This window comes from Danio rerio, chromosome 16 (assembly GCF_052040795.2).
Source record: "Danio rerio strain M-AB ecotype USA chromosome 16, GRCz13ab, whole genome shotgun sequence".
Lineage (NCBI taxonomy): Eukaryota > Metazoa > Chordata > Actinopteri > Cypriniformes > Danionidae > Danio > Danio rerio.
Genome location: NC_141036.1, coordinates 55,912,501 through 55,931,124, shown reverse-complemented (window position 1 = coordinate 55,931,124; position 18,624 = coordinate 55,912,501). Strand labels below are relative to the sequence as shown.

Here is an 18,624-nt window from a genome sequence, read left to right as displayed (position 1 = left end):
TCCCTATACACATTTCTGGGGAGCACCAAATATGTTCCAGGAGCTATGTTTATTAATGTGTTTTTTGTTTTCGCGAATCTGCCAGAGGCTGCTGTGTACGCTTTTTGATCTAAAAATTTTCTCGCTAGTGCCCTTCGCGCATGCCCTTCTCGCATAAATCCACCAGAGGCAATTGTCGACTGACTGACTGACTGACTGACTGACTGAAACCCTCACCCACCCTATCCCTAAACACAAACAATAGTGTTTTGAAAATCATCGATTGACCAGTGCCCACCCACTTCCCTAAACCCAACTGATAGTGTTTTAAAAAGCAATCCAGAAAAAGAAAAGCCCTCACTTGTATTTTACTACATTTTGAGATTTTACCACATTCTCACTCTGTTATTTACTTGTTTTTATTTTTTAGCTCTTGCTTTTGCCTTATCTGCATTCTGGAACCGTTTTTCGCTGGACTCTGTTGTCACAGTCAACTCCGCTCTGTGTCTCAAATTTTCTGAAATACGCAACGAGCCACTGCACAAAGTAGTAACAGCGTCCATACGGAGATTAGCGGTCACAAGCTAGTCATATCGCCCCTTAGTGTTCGTTTTAAAGACAAAATTGTTTCCCTGGCTACATAATTTGCAATCTCCGGAAATGTATATAGGACAACGTTTTCAGAATGAGCCCGTGTTCTCTGAAGTTTTTTTAAATTTATATTTTAACAATATATCATTTGTATTTTAATTAATATTTTAAAATACACATAAAATTGATTATGATTATGAATGCAATGCGCAGTTTTAATGCAGAATTGCTTTAAATATTGTTCTTTTTTATCCTAAAAACAAATCAATCATATCTGTAACTTAATGAAGAGTTCCCCTCCCATTTTAACAGAAAGGTTTGGAGCAACATGAGGACAGATAAAATACAATGGTACTTTTTAGATGAACTGTTGCAAAGCACAAAAGTTTAGTTGACTCCTATCGCTCCTAAAAAAAAGAAAGAAAAGAAATCACAGGCTAATTGCTTTAATTTGGAGGCCCAAACCATCAAAAACGGTTTGCTTTCATGAGCAAACACCTTTGATGTCGAAACCCCGAGGCTTGTTGAATTGTGCAACATCGAGCACAGATAAAAACCTTCCAAATGTCTGGATCTTGATATGCACTCAGAAACAGACGGAACAGGATGCTGCAGTCACTGTTATAAAAAAAGCACCGTGTCCCAGGCAAAGCTTTGCTCAACTGATTGCATAATGCCATCGTACTGCAGTCAGGCCTTCAGAGAATCTACAGCCTTGCCAGCGAGGCCCGTTCACAGAATGAACAATAGAAAGGCAGTGAAGCAGACTTCAGCACACTACAATCATCTGCAAACAGACATTACGTTCTTACATGCTTTCGAGCGATCGCAGAGATCCCTCTGGAGTAAAAGCATCCGAACATGTTATTTTGTTTGCAAGTTAAAAGCTTGGACAATGAGAGGTTTAAACATCTGCGAATAAGAGAGAAAATAGACCAGTGCATCTCAACTGGAAGCTCTTTTCTAGCAGAAAACCAGATGAACAAGTCATAGACAGTTGGTGAAAAAAATAATAAGATTATCAGATTAAATAAAAAGATGAAAGGCATTTCCCATCTTTTATCACAAACAAACAAAAGCCTCCTCAATCATTCTGGCACAAATTTACATGTCACATTATCTCATTCTCAAAAATCCCTTCACATAAGCCAGACGACATTAAATAGAGTTTCACATTAATAATTTTAAGTAGTTGAAGCTTCAGTGTTTCATTTTAATTCCCTCTGGTAAACTATTTCCACGCTGTTGGGTCTCTACGTCATGCTCCAAAGCAAAATACCTATTTTAAAGCAGTCATGTAGATTCGCTAAAGCATTTTCTAACAGGGAAAACTAACCACAGATCGTTAGGCTAGTAAAACAAACAAGCTCATCAACAATCAAAAAAGAGACAGCATTCTCACATGATCACCGAATGGCCATTGAAAAAATCTGACATCTTAAAATAATTACATCTTATTAACTTTAACAGTTTTGGTACATTTGAGTGATTATTTGATAATAGTAAAATAAACCGTATCAAATATTTAAAAGGAGAAAAGAGTATTTTCCTCTTTGCTATTAAGCAAAGCCATACATCTAATAAAACCCCAAACTCATCTGTTACGTAGTAGAAATTAGAGCAATGCCAAGATGAGCAGGTTGTGTAACCACCTTAGCCTCCAGAATAATGTACAAATCCAAACTACGGGTTGACGCTAATATATTTTGATGGTTTTGAACACGAGGTGTTCCATTTAATTTGCTTAACTGTTTTCTTAACAATTCTGATGCTGCTTTTTAATATAAAATTTGAGTCTTAAAAATTTTGTGTCCCGGAACCCTAAGTCTCTAAGACTAAAAGCTTGTCTGTTAGACTCAGCCAAGACCAAAGAAATGCAATCTGCCTTTTTGTAAAACAATTTAGTATTTTAGGTCCTTAATTTTTTATTTATTTGTTTGTTTATTTATTTACAATTAAATTGTATTATTTTTATTAGAATTTTTCATGTGGGGGTCAGGATTCAAATATTTATGAATGATGGATTTGTCTTATTACTCAATGTATATTTCCAATGAGTTTTTGCAATATAAATATGTTTTAAAAAGACGTTGCGTCTTAGCAAAAACAATTCGATGAACACAGTCTAAGCTGTGAGCGTTTTTGCAGCACAGTGTTCTTTCAATTGGTTGCTAAGATATAGGGTATCCCCACTGTACTGTTACAAGCTGAAAGTCTTTAGCAGATTATTTGTTGACAGTTGCATGGTATTTTCCCGCCCCTTCTCCACTGTACTTGGATGTCTAGCTCAAAGGTGACACAGATACATGTTGCATTTTCCAGCAATGGCTGAAAAAATGCTGAGAATTGTAAAACAGCCACTCAGCGGTTGTTACAAGAATGGATACAGCTATGGCCGGAAGTTAACAAGAATTATTTATAATAAGTATTAAATTATCCTTAAGTTACATTTTGTTAACTACTAAATAAATTGTATTTTATTAACATCTACCCTAACCAGAAACCCAACCCTCACAGTAATGTAAAAACAATGCAGAGTATTATTCATATTAAATTCCTCAATAAATTGTATTTTATTAATGTCTACCCCAACCTCAACCCTAATCCCAATCATCACATTACTGTAAAAACGATAATTATGCAATGTATTATTCATATTATTTATTAAATTACTTATTAAATTGTATTTTATTAACGTCTACCCTAAACCCAACCTTCACAGTAATGTAAAAACAATAACTATGCAGAATATTATTCATATTATTTATTAACGTCTACCCCAACCCAACCGTCACAGTACTGTAAAAACAATAAATATGCAAAGTATTATTCATGTTATTTATTAAATTACCCAGTAATTGTATTCTATTAATGTCTACCCCTACCTCAACCCTAAACCCCACCCTCACAGTAATGTAAAAATATGAATTATTGTAGCACAGTGTCACAAAAAGTATGCTATATAGACGTGTGTATCCACAGCTGTATCCCTTCTAGACTTTACCCTACAATGCAGGCACTACCATTGATGACAACAACAGAAAACAAATGCTCAGCTCAAGAAAAAACACTTCGGAGGACACGCAGCCTTAAAGGGATAATTCATCCAAAACAATTTACTCAACCTTAACAACTATAATTTTTTTCTGTTAAAAACAGAAGAAGATATTTTGAAGAATGTTTGAAACCGTTCACAACTGATCAATATATGAACTTATACAACAGTTCTGTCTGGTTCTCGAATCTGATTGGCTGATAGCCGTGATATATTTAAGTAATATCAGCACCCGTACAGCCTCTTTACCCTTTGTGTATTACTCCGCCCACATACAGCCAGCAAAAAGCCGACACTACAGATCTAAAGTTTATAAGATGCTTGCTCAGCTGTTTAACTGTCAGCTTATGATTTGAATCCAACGCGGAAGAAAGTAGTTCCTCATACAAAAGGATTTTTGAGACTCTCCATGTTTGATTTTTTTTATATATACATAATTATGCCGTCAAACTGTTGTATAAACGCAATATCACACTTGTAGCAGGGCGATATGTCTGTATATCGGCACTGGTTGGGGCACTAAGGCACTCGGCCTGCGGCCCGAGTCAACGCACGCCTCCCACCAGTGTCGATATACAGCCATATCGGACTGCTACAAGTGTGATATTGCGCATTTATCACACAACACATGGACATGACCTCAATCATTTTTGGTGATGCAATATATCTCCCATACATAAAAAACAATTCTAGAAACTTTTTAGCTGATTGCGCAATATCTCTATCACTATTCTAGACGTCAGTGTCGGCATGGTTAAACAACACTATAGTATTAACTATAAATTACTATAGTATATTTTCATGTGGGTGTCTGACAGCTGAAAATTGATCTTGTAGCAGATATTGCAGCCTCTGTTACTTTTTTATCTTGCACTTTCTTTAACAATTATTATTATTTATTTAGGATATGAGATCACATTCTGATTCCAATGCCTCATAATTAAATTGTTAAAATGACTATAATTAAATGAAATATTCTTAAGATAAAACATATTGTGTGTTCTTTGGAAGAGTGCACATGCATTGTGATGATATTGTATTGTCATTTTGGCATTATATGCTCTAAAATGGTCTTAAAATGACTAATATAATTTATCTCAATATATTTTGGTGCAATGTATAGTATTAATTATAGATATCATGACAGGCCTACATCTATAGTAGGGAAAACAAATACCATGGAAGTCAATGATTACTGCTTTCCAACATTCCTTAAAATATCTTCTATGCTACCCCTTTAAATCAAATCAGCTATTTTTGAAGCACTTGAGTGGATTTGTTAATTAAAAGAGCGTTACCTCTTGGCACTGGTGGAGAGTTTGGCTGCGGTTTTACTGGAGATCTTAGTCTCCTTCTTCTTGGGCGCAACCAGATCCCGCTCCTGCTGAGGAGGTGCCGTCTCCCGCTGCTCGATATCTGAACTCCCTCCGCTTGTGCTGGGGCTATCATCTGGTCTCTGCACCTCACTAGACATCTTGGCCCTGGAAAAAACAAGCGGATTCGCACACGATTACATTAGCAGGCTGCCGGGGTGAAGTCACAGGGGTATGAAGTCAATAGTTGTTTTAATTACAGCTGTGCTGAATTAAGACAAATAAAACAGTGATTTTAAACTGGAGTAGAAGACAGAGGAATTAGATTAGCTATTGCAGTGATTGTTTTTGTGAAGCTAATTGTAGGTCTGAGCTAAAATTAATAAACATCATTTATTCTGCTGCTTACAAATTTATCATAAGATTAAACTGTCCAAATTAATTAAAATGATTTGTAAATCATAAAAAAATTAACATTCAATTCAATCCATAATTCTTGCAGATTTCTTTAACCCTTGCACACTTTTCAAAATTGAATACATCCAAAATATATACAAAAATATATATATATATTTTATTATTATTTTTTTTACAGAAATGTTAACCTCAGTCCTGATCAAAATCACTAAATATTTAAAATAATTACAGGATTTTAACCATTTAATTGCCAAATTCATTAATGATGTCACTGATTTGGTGAAAAAACACAAAATGAATTTATTAATATAAAAAAACTATTGTGGACTGGATTATTTAAAACCTTTTATCACAGTCTTGGACATGTGAACGATTATTGACAATATTGCCTTTAATGCATTGTTTGATTTTCTTTTTTTTTCTCTCCCTAATTTATTGTTGGTGACTGCTTTTGCCCTATTGACTTCCATAATTTCCATTATAACCACATTTGATGGTGAAAAAATACACAGTCGTTGTTTTTGTTTACTCCATGTAGTTCTGAGAGCTGGGATGCATATTTTGATTTTCTCAGACACATCAAGGTAAATGCGCAAAGGTCACTTTCACACACTCACAGACACACATAAACGCACTTTAAATTGCTGTTATGGTCCATAAAAAAATCTAAAAACTAAGCTTGATAAAGGTAAAAAAAATCCAGTCCACAATTACTTTTTATATTGAAAATACGTCATTTTTTTGTGTTTTTTCCCCACTAAATCAGTGACATCATTTATGAATTTGGCAATTAAAAGAGTTGAAATCCTAAAATTTTCTAAGCAATTTATTAGTTTTCATCAAGACTGAAGTTGATTACCAGATTTATGCAAAAAATATTGAAAAAATTAAATATTTATCTGATGCATTTTACAGCAGTTTAATTTAGTGGATTTGTTAATCCCAAACATAACAAAATGGTGGTAAATTTGCCCAGAGTGCATTGTTTTTTTTTTTTTTATTAAGATTTTTTTCTCAAAAAAAGTGTCAAAATAAGATTTGTCACCAAAAATCATTCTGCTAGATGAAACACAGAGAAAGATATGGCCAAATTAAGACTCAAAATCACCCCAGAGTGGATGAAAACATCCTCAACAGCACATAAGGGTTAAGGGTTTGTATTTGCTTCAAGGCCATTGCTTTAAATTAAATAAGATCCTATTATAGCTTCTTAAAGTTGCATTTATATAAGCCTCTTGTATAAATAATAGCATAGATTTTATGTCAGACGTGTGCATATGAATAAAATATGATTTATTTTTTTTAAATCTTGCAAATGGCAAAATCTACAAAAAATCTGTGAAAGATTAAAAAATATATACAAACCCCATCCTCAAAATAAATACAACTTTCAACACTTCCAGTTCCATTATTTTTAACCTCATTTGATTAGATTTTACATGTACATGTGTGAAATGAGTTAGTTTTAATGCAACACTATCATTTTAAAGAAAAATAATAATAATAAAAAGAAGTGCTAATTATTTCCCAGAGATGGGTTGCGGCTGGAAGGGCATCCACTGCATAAAAACTTGCTGGATAAGTTGGCGGTTCATTCCGCTGTGGCGACCCCAGATTAATAAAGGGACTAAGCCGAAAAGAAAATGAATGAATAAATGCTAATTATTCCAAATAACAAAATGATATGTTAAATATTTCATGCTAATGTTATGCACATTCTGATAAGCACGAGTCACTTTTCTCAGAGTAATCAGTTATCAAATGATGGATCATTTCCCTCCTTATTGGATTTTCCTTTCTCACTTAATAATAAATGTCCAATTATAGAATTAAAGAGATAATGAAAACTCATCATTTACACACCCTTCACTTGTCACTAACCTGACAGTTTCTTATTTCTCTTAAACACAAAAGATATTTTGGAAAATAATAATAATATGTAGCCACTGACATCTATAGTATTTGTTTTTCCTACTATGGATGCAAATGTTACACTATGTTCCAACATTCTTCAATATATATTTTGTGGTATTGCTATTGAGTATTGTGATTTAACAATATTCCTTACAATATACCATTTCTCTAGAAATAAAATGAAATTATTTATTGTATTTAAATCATGTATTTATTTAATGATAATAAAATGAACAAGTAAAACATTATTTTCACATCTAATTCTAATTCAGACAAAAAAAAGTCAAGGTGCAAACATTTAGTCTTTTGACACTAACATTGTAGCCTGGTTTAACTCCCTCTCTGTTCAAAGCAAAAAGAAACGTTAAAGATCACTAAATGCAGCGAGTAAAGTAATTAGTGAGAGACAAACACCTCTCACTGACTTATTTATAAAAAAAAATTATCAAAATAAAAAAATCCTCCACTCTTAGCAAAAAAAAAAAAAGGCTAAGTGCAAAAAGACATTTATTCCCACTGCCATTGGGTTTTTATAATATAATTATTTTTTGGGGTTTTTCACCTTTAATTTGGATAAAACAGTCAGTGGTGGATTTAGGCATGGGCAATATGGGCGATTGCCCAGGGCGGCATCTTGCAAGGAGCCGGAGACGGTGCAAAAGCAAAAAAAAAAGTGCCCTAGTAAAAATCATTTGTGCCTCAGTAAGCTTTGAGATACGATATATTTTATGCAAGTGTATTAATCCCAAGAGAGGTAGGCTAATCCCAGAATAAAGACAATAGGGGCCACTCATATCTGGCCTCTGTTGTAAGTGCAAGTTTGTTTTTCTCTATGTGCAACAAAAACAACGCTGGTGCAAGCAAACTGATGCATGCGCACAGAGAACCAGGGTGTCTGCACGCAGCGAGTTTTGTTTGTTGACAAAACTGAGGTTTATATAATATGATGATGATCTTATTTTGACTAAGCATGGCTACGAAGCAGAAAGTAGGGATAAAGAGTCAAGGAAGTAAGACTACATTAATTCTCTGCCTTGAGTCGTGTCTAAGGTGAACAGATATTTCTATAAAACAAATATATTTTTTTGTATTTTATAGAATGGTCAAAATTAATATTTATCCCAAAGATTTCTCAAGTGATCTTAGCATATCACTCCAGTTTGGTCTTTACATTGTTTTCCAAGTACATTTAGGGTTGATTACTGTTATTTATTTATAATAATAATTGTAAAACAACAACAACAGTAATATTAATAATAATATTAATATTTTTAATAATTTCATTTCTCGTTTTATCCATATTTTACCCAAAGTTGGGGTAAAACAACAAACTTTTTTAGAATTTTTGGTCCTTTTTTATATTAACTAGATGTAACCTAACTGGGGGAGAGGGGGTGGGGGTGGCTGGCATATATATGGGGTGATTTACCCAGGGTGCTATTCAAGCTAGAACAGCCACTGAGAACAGTGAAGGTTACAGACAGGAAAGTGTGGGGAGCAGAGAGAAGGGAAGGGTCAGAGAAGGACCTCGAGCCAGGAACTCGGGTCACCATAAGCACCATGGTGCTATATTTCAGCGCACTTAAGGCTATTGGCGCCAACTCCATTGTTTTTTTTAAGTAGGTTTTTTAAATAATTGTGTAAGTGTATTTATGTTTTGTTGTTGTGTGTGAGCTTATGCACTGAAAAAAAGATATTCAAAGATGATTCCTTGGATTTTCTCAATTTTTTTTAATGTTAAGTGGTTGTAAACTATTTTTTGTGTTGAATTTAAACAAACAATTTGAGTTGAACATTATTAAATTTAATTTGTTTGTTTAAATTTAACACAAAGAAATTGTTTGCAACAGTTCTGCATGCAACACTTTTTTCAGTGTGTCTAAAGACAGTTTTTAACCCCTGTGGTATAGACAGTAAAGTTAATTTTATTGATTTAAATGAAAACCTCGGCAGATATTCTGACTCTGATTGGCTGTTGTTATTTTCTTCTCTCATCTTGATTCCTGGCATAAGTATTTATTTTCAGCTCTGGGTTCACCTTTGGGTAAACAAATTAATAAATGTAATTTACCACACATGTCTGCGATACAGATCTTACATACACTATTGTTGCAATAATGATAATTATGCGATATATTGTGCAGCCCTAGTTTGGAATTACCTCAAGGTAAGTGAATGTAGAGTACATTTAATTTTTTTGGTGAACTATCCCTTTAATAAAAACATTGCAAACAGCAAAACACATGAACTATAGTCATCACACAGTACAGTGATGGCCCATTTTTCATTCAGAAGGCATTTCCTGTACAGTCACAGGAAGTACACTGAAATAAAATAATACTATTCTCTCAAACGTTTGATCGGTGAGATGTTTATCTGATCTGTGTGGGTGATGCTGCACTTTTCAGACGACGAGGAGAAATTCTTTCTGATGTTATCAGGAGAAACGGCAGCGAGGAAAACCCTCTGATCACACGGGTCCAGTTAATAAATGCCTATGAAACCTGCGCTCTCTCAGCTCAGCGTTTAAACCGAGATAAAACATGAACGCAGAGAGAGAATGGAGGCATACTGAGAACAGAAAGATCACTTCAAAGATGCCCAAGTCGCCGAGCCAGGTGTTCATGGGATAAACTCAGAGTCAGGTCATCTCTTTTTTAGATCCAAGTCGTGAATGATCACAGATACCCCAACAGGAAGGTATTAACACTTCTGAGAGTGGATTTTACGGGTCAACTCGTTTTGTGATAATGTGGGAAATGAGTCATAAAACATTTAAATTGCCGCGCACACGCAGCCATGCCAGAGCGTTAATAGCTCCAAATCCAAATACAGTGCGTTTTTAAACACAATACTCTCCGTTTACGCTCCTGCTTGAGTTATTTGCCTTCAAACGGAGAGGGTTTCATTCCAGTCACTGATAAATCACATCAACGTGTGAGTCTCAGATTCTGTTTAGCGACCTTTAGTCCCTGGATCACTCATTCAGAGGTAATGTATCTTAATGCTTAAGATCTGGACTGAAATTAAATGGCTCAACCTCACACGGCTCACACGAAGCGAGCAAGAAACGCAACTCAATATTTCAGTGTACACACTGCGGTTATGCCACTGCTTTAACACTTTAAGCACGCAGAAATATATGTTTAGAAGGAATAATGTCAATCAAATATTTACCGGGGATAAAATCATGCAGGGCAAACCAATACCACAATAAAAGTATGCATCATTTTAGGCCAACAGAATGAACTTTTGGCGTATTTCTAACCTCAAAATACACCCTATTGGATGCCACTCTACATATATGTTGTGTATTGAGTGTCTGTACGCTTTGTGGTAACAAATAACCAAAATATCATGCATTATAATGCAAATACCATGCAGTTTGATGCAGATATGTTGAACATAATGTCTTCCTGTTGGTTACATAGTAGAGCATGTTGGGTTTGATTCCCCAGGGAAGATAGACACTAGGGCTGCACGTTACATCATTTCAGCATCGATGTCGCAATGTGATCATTCGCAATAGACACATCGAGTATATGCAATATTGAGTCTGGATTATAATTTGATAATTTTGCAACTGTTTTTTGTGGCCTGTGAGTAGGGCCAGACGGAATCTGCGGACGTTTTTTGCTATTTCTGCTGAGAATTTTGATAAAAATCTGCAGATTTCTGCGGAATTATTTTGGGAGTATCATAACTAAAACCTTAATATATGAAATAAAGAATAAAATCTTTTTAACTTTTATTTGATGTTTAAAATGCAAATCCAATTAGATTCACTTTATTTGGTAAATAAAGCAAGTTTGTCATGTAATATATCTAGTAAAAGACAGAAAATATTACTTTACAAACTGCATTGTACATAAATCAGATGAACATTTTCACATTAGTCAATAATATTACTGTAATTAATTTAAAAACTGGATAAATATAGATTTGCACACATTTACACAAGTAAATAAACAGAATTAATGACGGGCTAAAAATCTGCGGAGAATCTGTGGAATTCTGAGAGCGCAGAGTCCGGTTGAGCCTACCTGTGAGGCATTTTAAAAGCATTCAGGCCCACGAAATATTGCCGTTTGTGACTAATTAATAATAAATTAATTGTTTATGAAAGAAGACTGTGCTGTATTATTTTAGATTGGATTATTCAATTATTGTACACTTGAATACAGTTCAACAATCACATGCTGTTTATTTAATTTGTATCTTTATCTTTATTGAATAAACTCCTCAGATTATTTCTTATGCATATGCAATCCGCTACAGAATCCTCCCAAATCCATCTAAAATGTTATTTTTTCCAAATAGTTATTCAGCACATCTAGGTACATTATATTCCCATCGCAATATATATCGCAGAATAAAAAAATACTGCAATGTTAGATTTTTCCAATATCAAGACACCTTCAATGCACTGCAAGTTGCTTTTTGCCAGATGAATACATGTAAATAAATCTTAATTTCATACTGATATGCATCACCTATTTTTCCAAAACAATCAAATATCTATTAATAATAGCAGCTTTTTTTCTGAAGTTTATCTCATGGACATCATATATTTAAATGTACAGTAAAAGTGCAATAATTTTACAATTTTAAGTCAATAAACAACCTTCAGATGTGTATATTTAACCACAAAATATAGAAATATGCTCTTTGGAATACAATTATTTTTTCCATTTCTAGCAAAACAATCCAACAGAGACGAGTCCCTGTACGCTTTGTGGTTTTATGATCCCAAATGTCATCGATTTTAATGCAAATATTTTGTTCTTAAAACCTTCCTGTAGCTCATAGAGTAGAGCATGGTACTATGGCAAGGTTGTGGGTTCAATTCCCCAGGAAAGCAAGACACCTTCAATGTAATGCAAGTTGCTTTTTGACTAATGAATTAATGTAAATAAATCTTAATTTCATACTGATATTTTCCAAATACAATTAATTATCAATGAATAATAGCAATTTTTTTCTCTCACATTTATCTCATAGACATAATATATTTTAGCGCACAGAAAAAGTGCAATAATATTACAATTTTAAGTCAATAAACAACCTTCAGGGGCATATATTTAACCACAAAATATAGAAATATATTTTTTTCTCTTTCTTGCAAAACACTCCAACAAAGATGAGTGTCTATGGTTTGATGATCCCAAATATCATCCGTTTTAATGCAAATATTTGATCTTAAAGCCTTCCTGTAGCTATAACTGTAGAGCATGGTACTATGGCAAGGTTGTGGGTTCATTTCCCCAGGAATGCAAGACACCTTTAATGCAATGCAAGTTGCTTTGGAGAAAAGTGTCTGCCAAATGGATACATGTAAATAAATCTTAATGCCAAACTGATTTTATGCATCACCTATTTTCCCCAGTACAATTGTCAATACATTATCTCAGCTTTTTTTTTTCTTCTCATAGACATGATATAATTGAACGCACAAAGTGCAATAATGTTACGATTTTAATGTAAATATAAAATGCAGTAAATGTGGTTTTATGATCCTAAATAACTCAAATAGTAGAGTGTGGTACTATGCCAAGGTTGTGGGTTCAATTGCCCAGAAAAGCAAGTTGCTTTTAGACAAAAGTGTCAGCCAAATGGATAAAGGTAAATAAATCTTAATGGCAAACTAATATTGTCACATTTTCCCCAATACAAGCAATTGCCGATAAAACATATAAGCTTTTTTTCTCATGAACACAGTCAAAGTGCAACAATGTTACCATTTTAATGTTACCATGTAAAAAAATTGTTTTTTTGATCCCAAATAACCAAAATATCATTCATTTTAATGCAAATATTTTGCTAATTTGTCATCCTGTAACTCAAATAGTAGAGCATTGTACTATGCCAATATTGTGGTTTTGATTCCCCATAAAGCAAGTTGCTTTAGACAAGTGTCTGCCAAATGCATACATGTAAATAAATCTTTTTTTGCCCAATTGATATTATGCATCACCTATTTTCCTCAAATACAAGCAATTGTTAATAAATTATATCAGCTTTTTTCTAATGGACACAATATAATTGAATGCAAAGTCAGTGCAAAAATGTTACAATTTTAACATAAAATACAAAAAAAAGCATGTGGTTTTATGATCCCAAATAACCAAAATATCATGCATTTTAATGCAAATATTTTGTCAATTTGCCATCCTGTAACTCAAACAGAGCATTGTACTATGCCAAGGTTATGGCTTTGATTCCCCAGAAAAGCAGGTTGCTTTGGACAAAAGTAACATGTAAATAAATCCATATTGATTGTATGCCCCCAATACAAGCAATTGTCATTACATAAAATCTTCTATGCCTCACGTTTATCTCATGGACACAATATATTATTTAAACGCACAAAGTGTAATAATGAAGTCCCCAAACATCACATTTAGTGGCTTATTTATAAAACAAAATATAGAAATATGCACTGTGGAATGCAATTCCTATTTCCCCTTCCAGCAAAACACTCCAAAAGGGTGTCACCACAGTATCAAGGCTTTTCTCCATTTGAAGAACTCCGAGCACCTTCCTGCCAGTACATATGTGGTGTACACTGCAATTTGAAGGGCATTAGAGAAATCATTGAAGCACCTGGCTGTCAGACTGCGCTGCAAACGCAGAAACCCCGCCGCTGCAGCAGCTGCGTGCGCGATGCGCGTTAATGTAGGAGCGTCTATTTATGCGGGAGGCCGCGAGCGCTTCTCGATCCCGCACAAAATATGCGGATCAAACGCTCCCGTCGAGAGCCGTCGAGATTCCGCGACGATATTTGCCAAAAAGCCGAGAAAAAAAGCGCGAGGGGGAAACCACGCAGCGATTCCCCCATGATGACCACGATGAGCACAAAGGAGAAGGCTCGTCCCGCACATCCCCGCACACCGAGGGCAAAAAACAACCACTTTCGCGGGACATTTAGCGAGTTTTCACGCACGGTCGAGGGGCTCCGGCGGACAAGCAAGGATATTTACCTGCCGAGCGGCCGTCGATGTGGAGTCCCGATTAGCTTTTCCTGAATGATACAGTGTAGTCAGAGTCGGGCCGTCCGCTCTCTCTCGTCTCGTCGCTATTTAACTGAAGGTAGCAGAAAAAAAGCGATTACAGAAACTGAAGCAGCCGGACCGCCTCTACGCGCGCTCTCGCCTTGGTCGTGCACGCGCCGCGCGTTCACTCTCACGCTCGATCGTGTTTGAGTGTGAAATTGTTTCGCTACACTTGAGAGGGCAGATTTGTGTAACATTTCCCACACAACATAGCATAATCGTCGAATGAAGAGGCTTCATAAGATAAACTGTAACATCTTTGTCAACAACCACAACACGTGCTGCCATAGTAACGGTAATTTCCATCAACATACTGTTGTATGAATGGAGAGTTTATTATTTTGTTAAAGATAGGGCTTCAGTCCCTACTTTTCGACATTTTCTGATTGATGTGACTCACTGCTTAAATCTTTGTGTAACAACCAAAAAATGTGTCAGATTATTGGTTCTAAATGAAGAACTGTTGTCTAAAGACTCTGATTTGAGTTAGATAGCTTTCCTGTAATGCTCTTAATTTATTTATTTTCATACACTTTAAAACAATTGTAATTTACCCAGATAGCAAAATACACTCGGGCCAGTTCCGGCTAGATTGTCGCCTGCCGGAGACTAACCCCTCGGCCCAACTTCGGCTGCTATAACACTCGCCGATGCCGAGTCGGAGCCGGAGGCGCCGGGGGGCAGCCAAGCTCGGGCCGATTACTGCCTGCTATCTGGGTACTTACCCCTTCCTTTGTTTTGTTAGTCTTTTTTTCTTTATGCAGCTAATGTAGTTAGACTTTTTCCTCTTTTGTATCTCTCTTATATTGATCTCCTGATTGCAGGTTGTATATTTTCATTCTTGAATAAAAAATTAAATAAATAAAGAGAAAGGACAACTTTACTATGTTTATGTAGGCTACTTTTAAACGCCACATATTAATTGTAGTGTTATGAGAATAAGCTGAATCTGCAAAATGCAAAATCTGATTTTTTTTGTTTTGTTTTGTGGTTCAGGCTATATTACTAAAATAGGCAAAACCTTTACTAAATAGCATGATCTTTACTTAATATTCAAATGATTTTTAAGTAAATAATAGTATTTTTGATCCATTTAATGTATTTTTGTCTACTGCTAAAACATAAGAAAATATATAATAAAATATGGAAGAAATTTTATAAAAATAAGATTGCTGGTCTTGTTTTTGAGGTTCAGGTCATACTGCAAAAATAAATGCATTTTGATATTTACTGTAGGCAAAACCTTTACAAAATGTCATGAAGCATGATTTTTAATTATTATTTAAATGGTTTTTAAGTAAACTAATACACATTTTGAATGTTAATGTTTTTTTTTTTGTCGATTGCTTAACTTTTGCTTAAAAGAGTTTCTGTAGTGAGAGAATTAAGAAAAAAATATATATTTTAATATTTACAGTTGGCAAAACCTTTGCGAAACCTCATGAAACACAAAATTTACTTACGTCAAAAGATTATTCAGTAAATAATACTAATAATTTTGACCCATTTAATGTATTTTTTGTCTACTGCTAAAACATTCCTTTGCAATATAATTTTTTTTGTTTTGTTTTGTGCTTAAGGGCATAACAAAAAATTACTTTGATATTTACAGTAGGCAAAACCTTTACAAAATAGCATGATCTTTACTTAATATTCAAATGAGTTTTATGTAATAATCATTTTTATTCATTTAATGTATTTCTTGTCTACTGCTAAACCATAAAGTATAAGAGATCTTATGAATATAAGATTGCTGGTCTTGTTTATGAAGTTCAGGGTATATTACGAAAATAAATACATTTCGACATATTTACTGTAGGCAAAACCTTCACAAAGTGTCATGAAGCATGATCTTGATTTATTATTTAAATGGTTTTTAAGTAAATTAATAATAATTTTGACTCCTGATACTAATATATATATATATATATATATATATATATATATATATATATATATATATATATATATATATATATATTTTTTTTTTTTTTTGTCGATTGCTTAACTTTTGCTTAAAAAAATTTCTGTACTGAGAGTATAACAAATAACTTAATTATTTTAATATTTACAACAGGCAAAACCTTTACGAAACCTCAAGGAACATAATATTTATTTAATAGTTAAATGATTTTTAGGTAAATAATAATAATTTTGACCCGATGGATGTTTATCTTGTTGATTGCTAAAATAATACACTTGCAACATAAGATTTTTGGTTTGGTGTCTTGTGGTTCAGGAATAATAACAAAAAAATAATAATAATTTTGATATATTTATAGTAGGAAAACCTTTACAAAATGTAATGGGACATAATATTTACTTAATATTCAAATGATTTTTAAGTAAACAAAAATAATTTTAACCCATTCAATGTATTTTTTGTCGACTGCTAAAACATTCCTGTGCAATATAATATTTTTTTGTTTTGTTTTGTGGTTCAATCTATATTACTAAAAAATACATTAAGATATATTTAAAGTAGGCCTTTACAAAATGTCATGGAGCATGATCTTTACTTATTATTTAAATGATTATTAAGTAAAAAGTACTAATTTTGACCCATTAAATGTATATTTTGTTGACTTGGAGAAAAAAAATACCCGCACAACATAAGATTTTTGGTTTTGATTTGTGGTTCAGGGTAAAATACAAAAAAAGTATATATTTACAGTAGGCAAAACCTTTATGAAATGTCATGGAGCATAATCTCTACTTAATATCCAAATGATTTTTAATAGAATACTACTAATTTTAACCCATTCAATGCATTTTTTGTTGATTGCTTAAAAAATATCCATGCAACATAAGATTTTTTTGTTTTGTTTTCAGCTTCAGAATATATAGCTTAAATAAATTACATGTGTATATATATGTGTGTATATATGTGTGTATATATATATATATATATATATATATATATATATATATATATATATATATATATATGTATGTATATATGTGTATATATGTATGTATGTATATATATATATATATATATATATATATATATATATATATATATATATTTATGTGTGTGTGTGTGTGTACAGTTGAAGTCAGAATTATTAGCCCCCCTAAATTAATACAAATAATAAAAAATTTATAATTAATAATTTTTTTCAACACATTTCTAAACATAGTAATTTTAATAACTTATTTCTAATAACTGATTGATTTTATCTTTACCATGATGACTGTAAATAATATTTTACAAGATATTTTTCAAGACACTTCTATACAGCTTAAAGTGGCATTTAAAGGCTTAACTAGGTTAATTAAGTTAACTAGGCAGGTTAGGGTAATTAGGCAAGTTATTGTATCACAGTGGTTTGTTTTGTAGATTATCGAGAAAAAATATAGCTTAAAGGGGCTAATAATTTTGTCCCTAAAATGGTTCATGAGAAATTCAAAACTGCTTTTATTCTAGCTGAAATAAAACAAATAAGACTTTCTCCAGAAGAAAAAATATTATCAGACATACTGTGAAAATTTCCTTGCTCTGTTAAACAACATTTGGAAGATATTTAAAAAAGAAGAAAAAAAATCGAATGTTAACAAGCATAGATTTGAATGTTAATAATGCATTAATAAAGGCTGTACAAGTATTGCTCAATATTAGTTCATGTTAATAATTACATTATGAATCTAATGAAACCTTATTGTATTTTTGTATGTATTATTTTTTTGTTGTTGTTGATTTTATTTGCTGAAAATATAATGTTTTTTTGTGGTTCAGGGTTACATATATTTGTCATTCTGTTACTGAATAGCTAGGATTTCATTTTTGCGACAATGCAAATAAATCAATTTCAAACAGCTGTATTTCCCGACAATTACATAATAATGACCTGCAGCATGTGAAATGACTGTATTTACAGTGTGCTTTTCATGGCTGGAGCCACTTGAGGCCTGTTGAATGATGAAATTGGGTCTCGCTCTGCTGCTCGATGGCTTTGTGTTGCTCAGAGGATCAGCATGATAATACGGGAGGACGGCGGCTCTGCAGAATGAAGGAGCTCCGGGCTCAACACTTCCTCTCTCACACCCGCTCAGGGCTGAAGGTCAGGGCCAGGACTGTGCTGAGTGTCTTTGTCATGTTAATAGAGGGTGTAAACGTTAGACACAGCGACTCCCCTTCGTCTCCTCCTTCAGCTCTCACTCACTCATCCAGACCATCTCTTTCACTGCACATGGGCTCCATGATATTGGATAAATTTAACATTGGTATATTTTGTGTTACTGCGATTTATATATATATATATATATATATATATATATATATATATATATATATATATAT

General features: G+C 33.4%; 2 protein-coding genes across 2 annotated transcripts in view; one reads left to right on the top strand and one right to left on the bottom strand.

Annotated features, from left to right (window-relative positions):
- Positions 1-14,282, bottom strand: part of ube2e2 (ubiquitin-conjugating enzyme E2E 2) — a 62,475-nt gene extending 48,193 nt beyond the window's left edge. Inside the window, 2 exon segments of the mRNA NM_001003494.1 lie at positions 4,924-5,106; positions 14,250-14,282. Of these exon segments, the coding sequence (NP_001003494.1) occupies positions 4,924-5,099 (176 nt within the window). The 5' untranslated portion in view covers positions 5,100-5,106; positions 14,250-14,282.
- The window catches only part of etfb (electron transfer flavoprotein subunit beta), a 458,646-nt gene that overhangs the window by 203,173 nt on the left and 236,849 nt on the right, over positions 1-18,624 (top strand). The gene's annotated exons all lie outside the window — the stretch shown is intronic.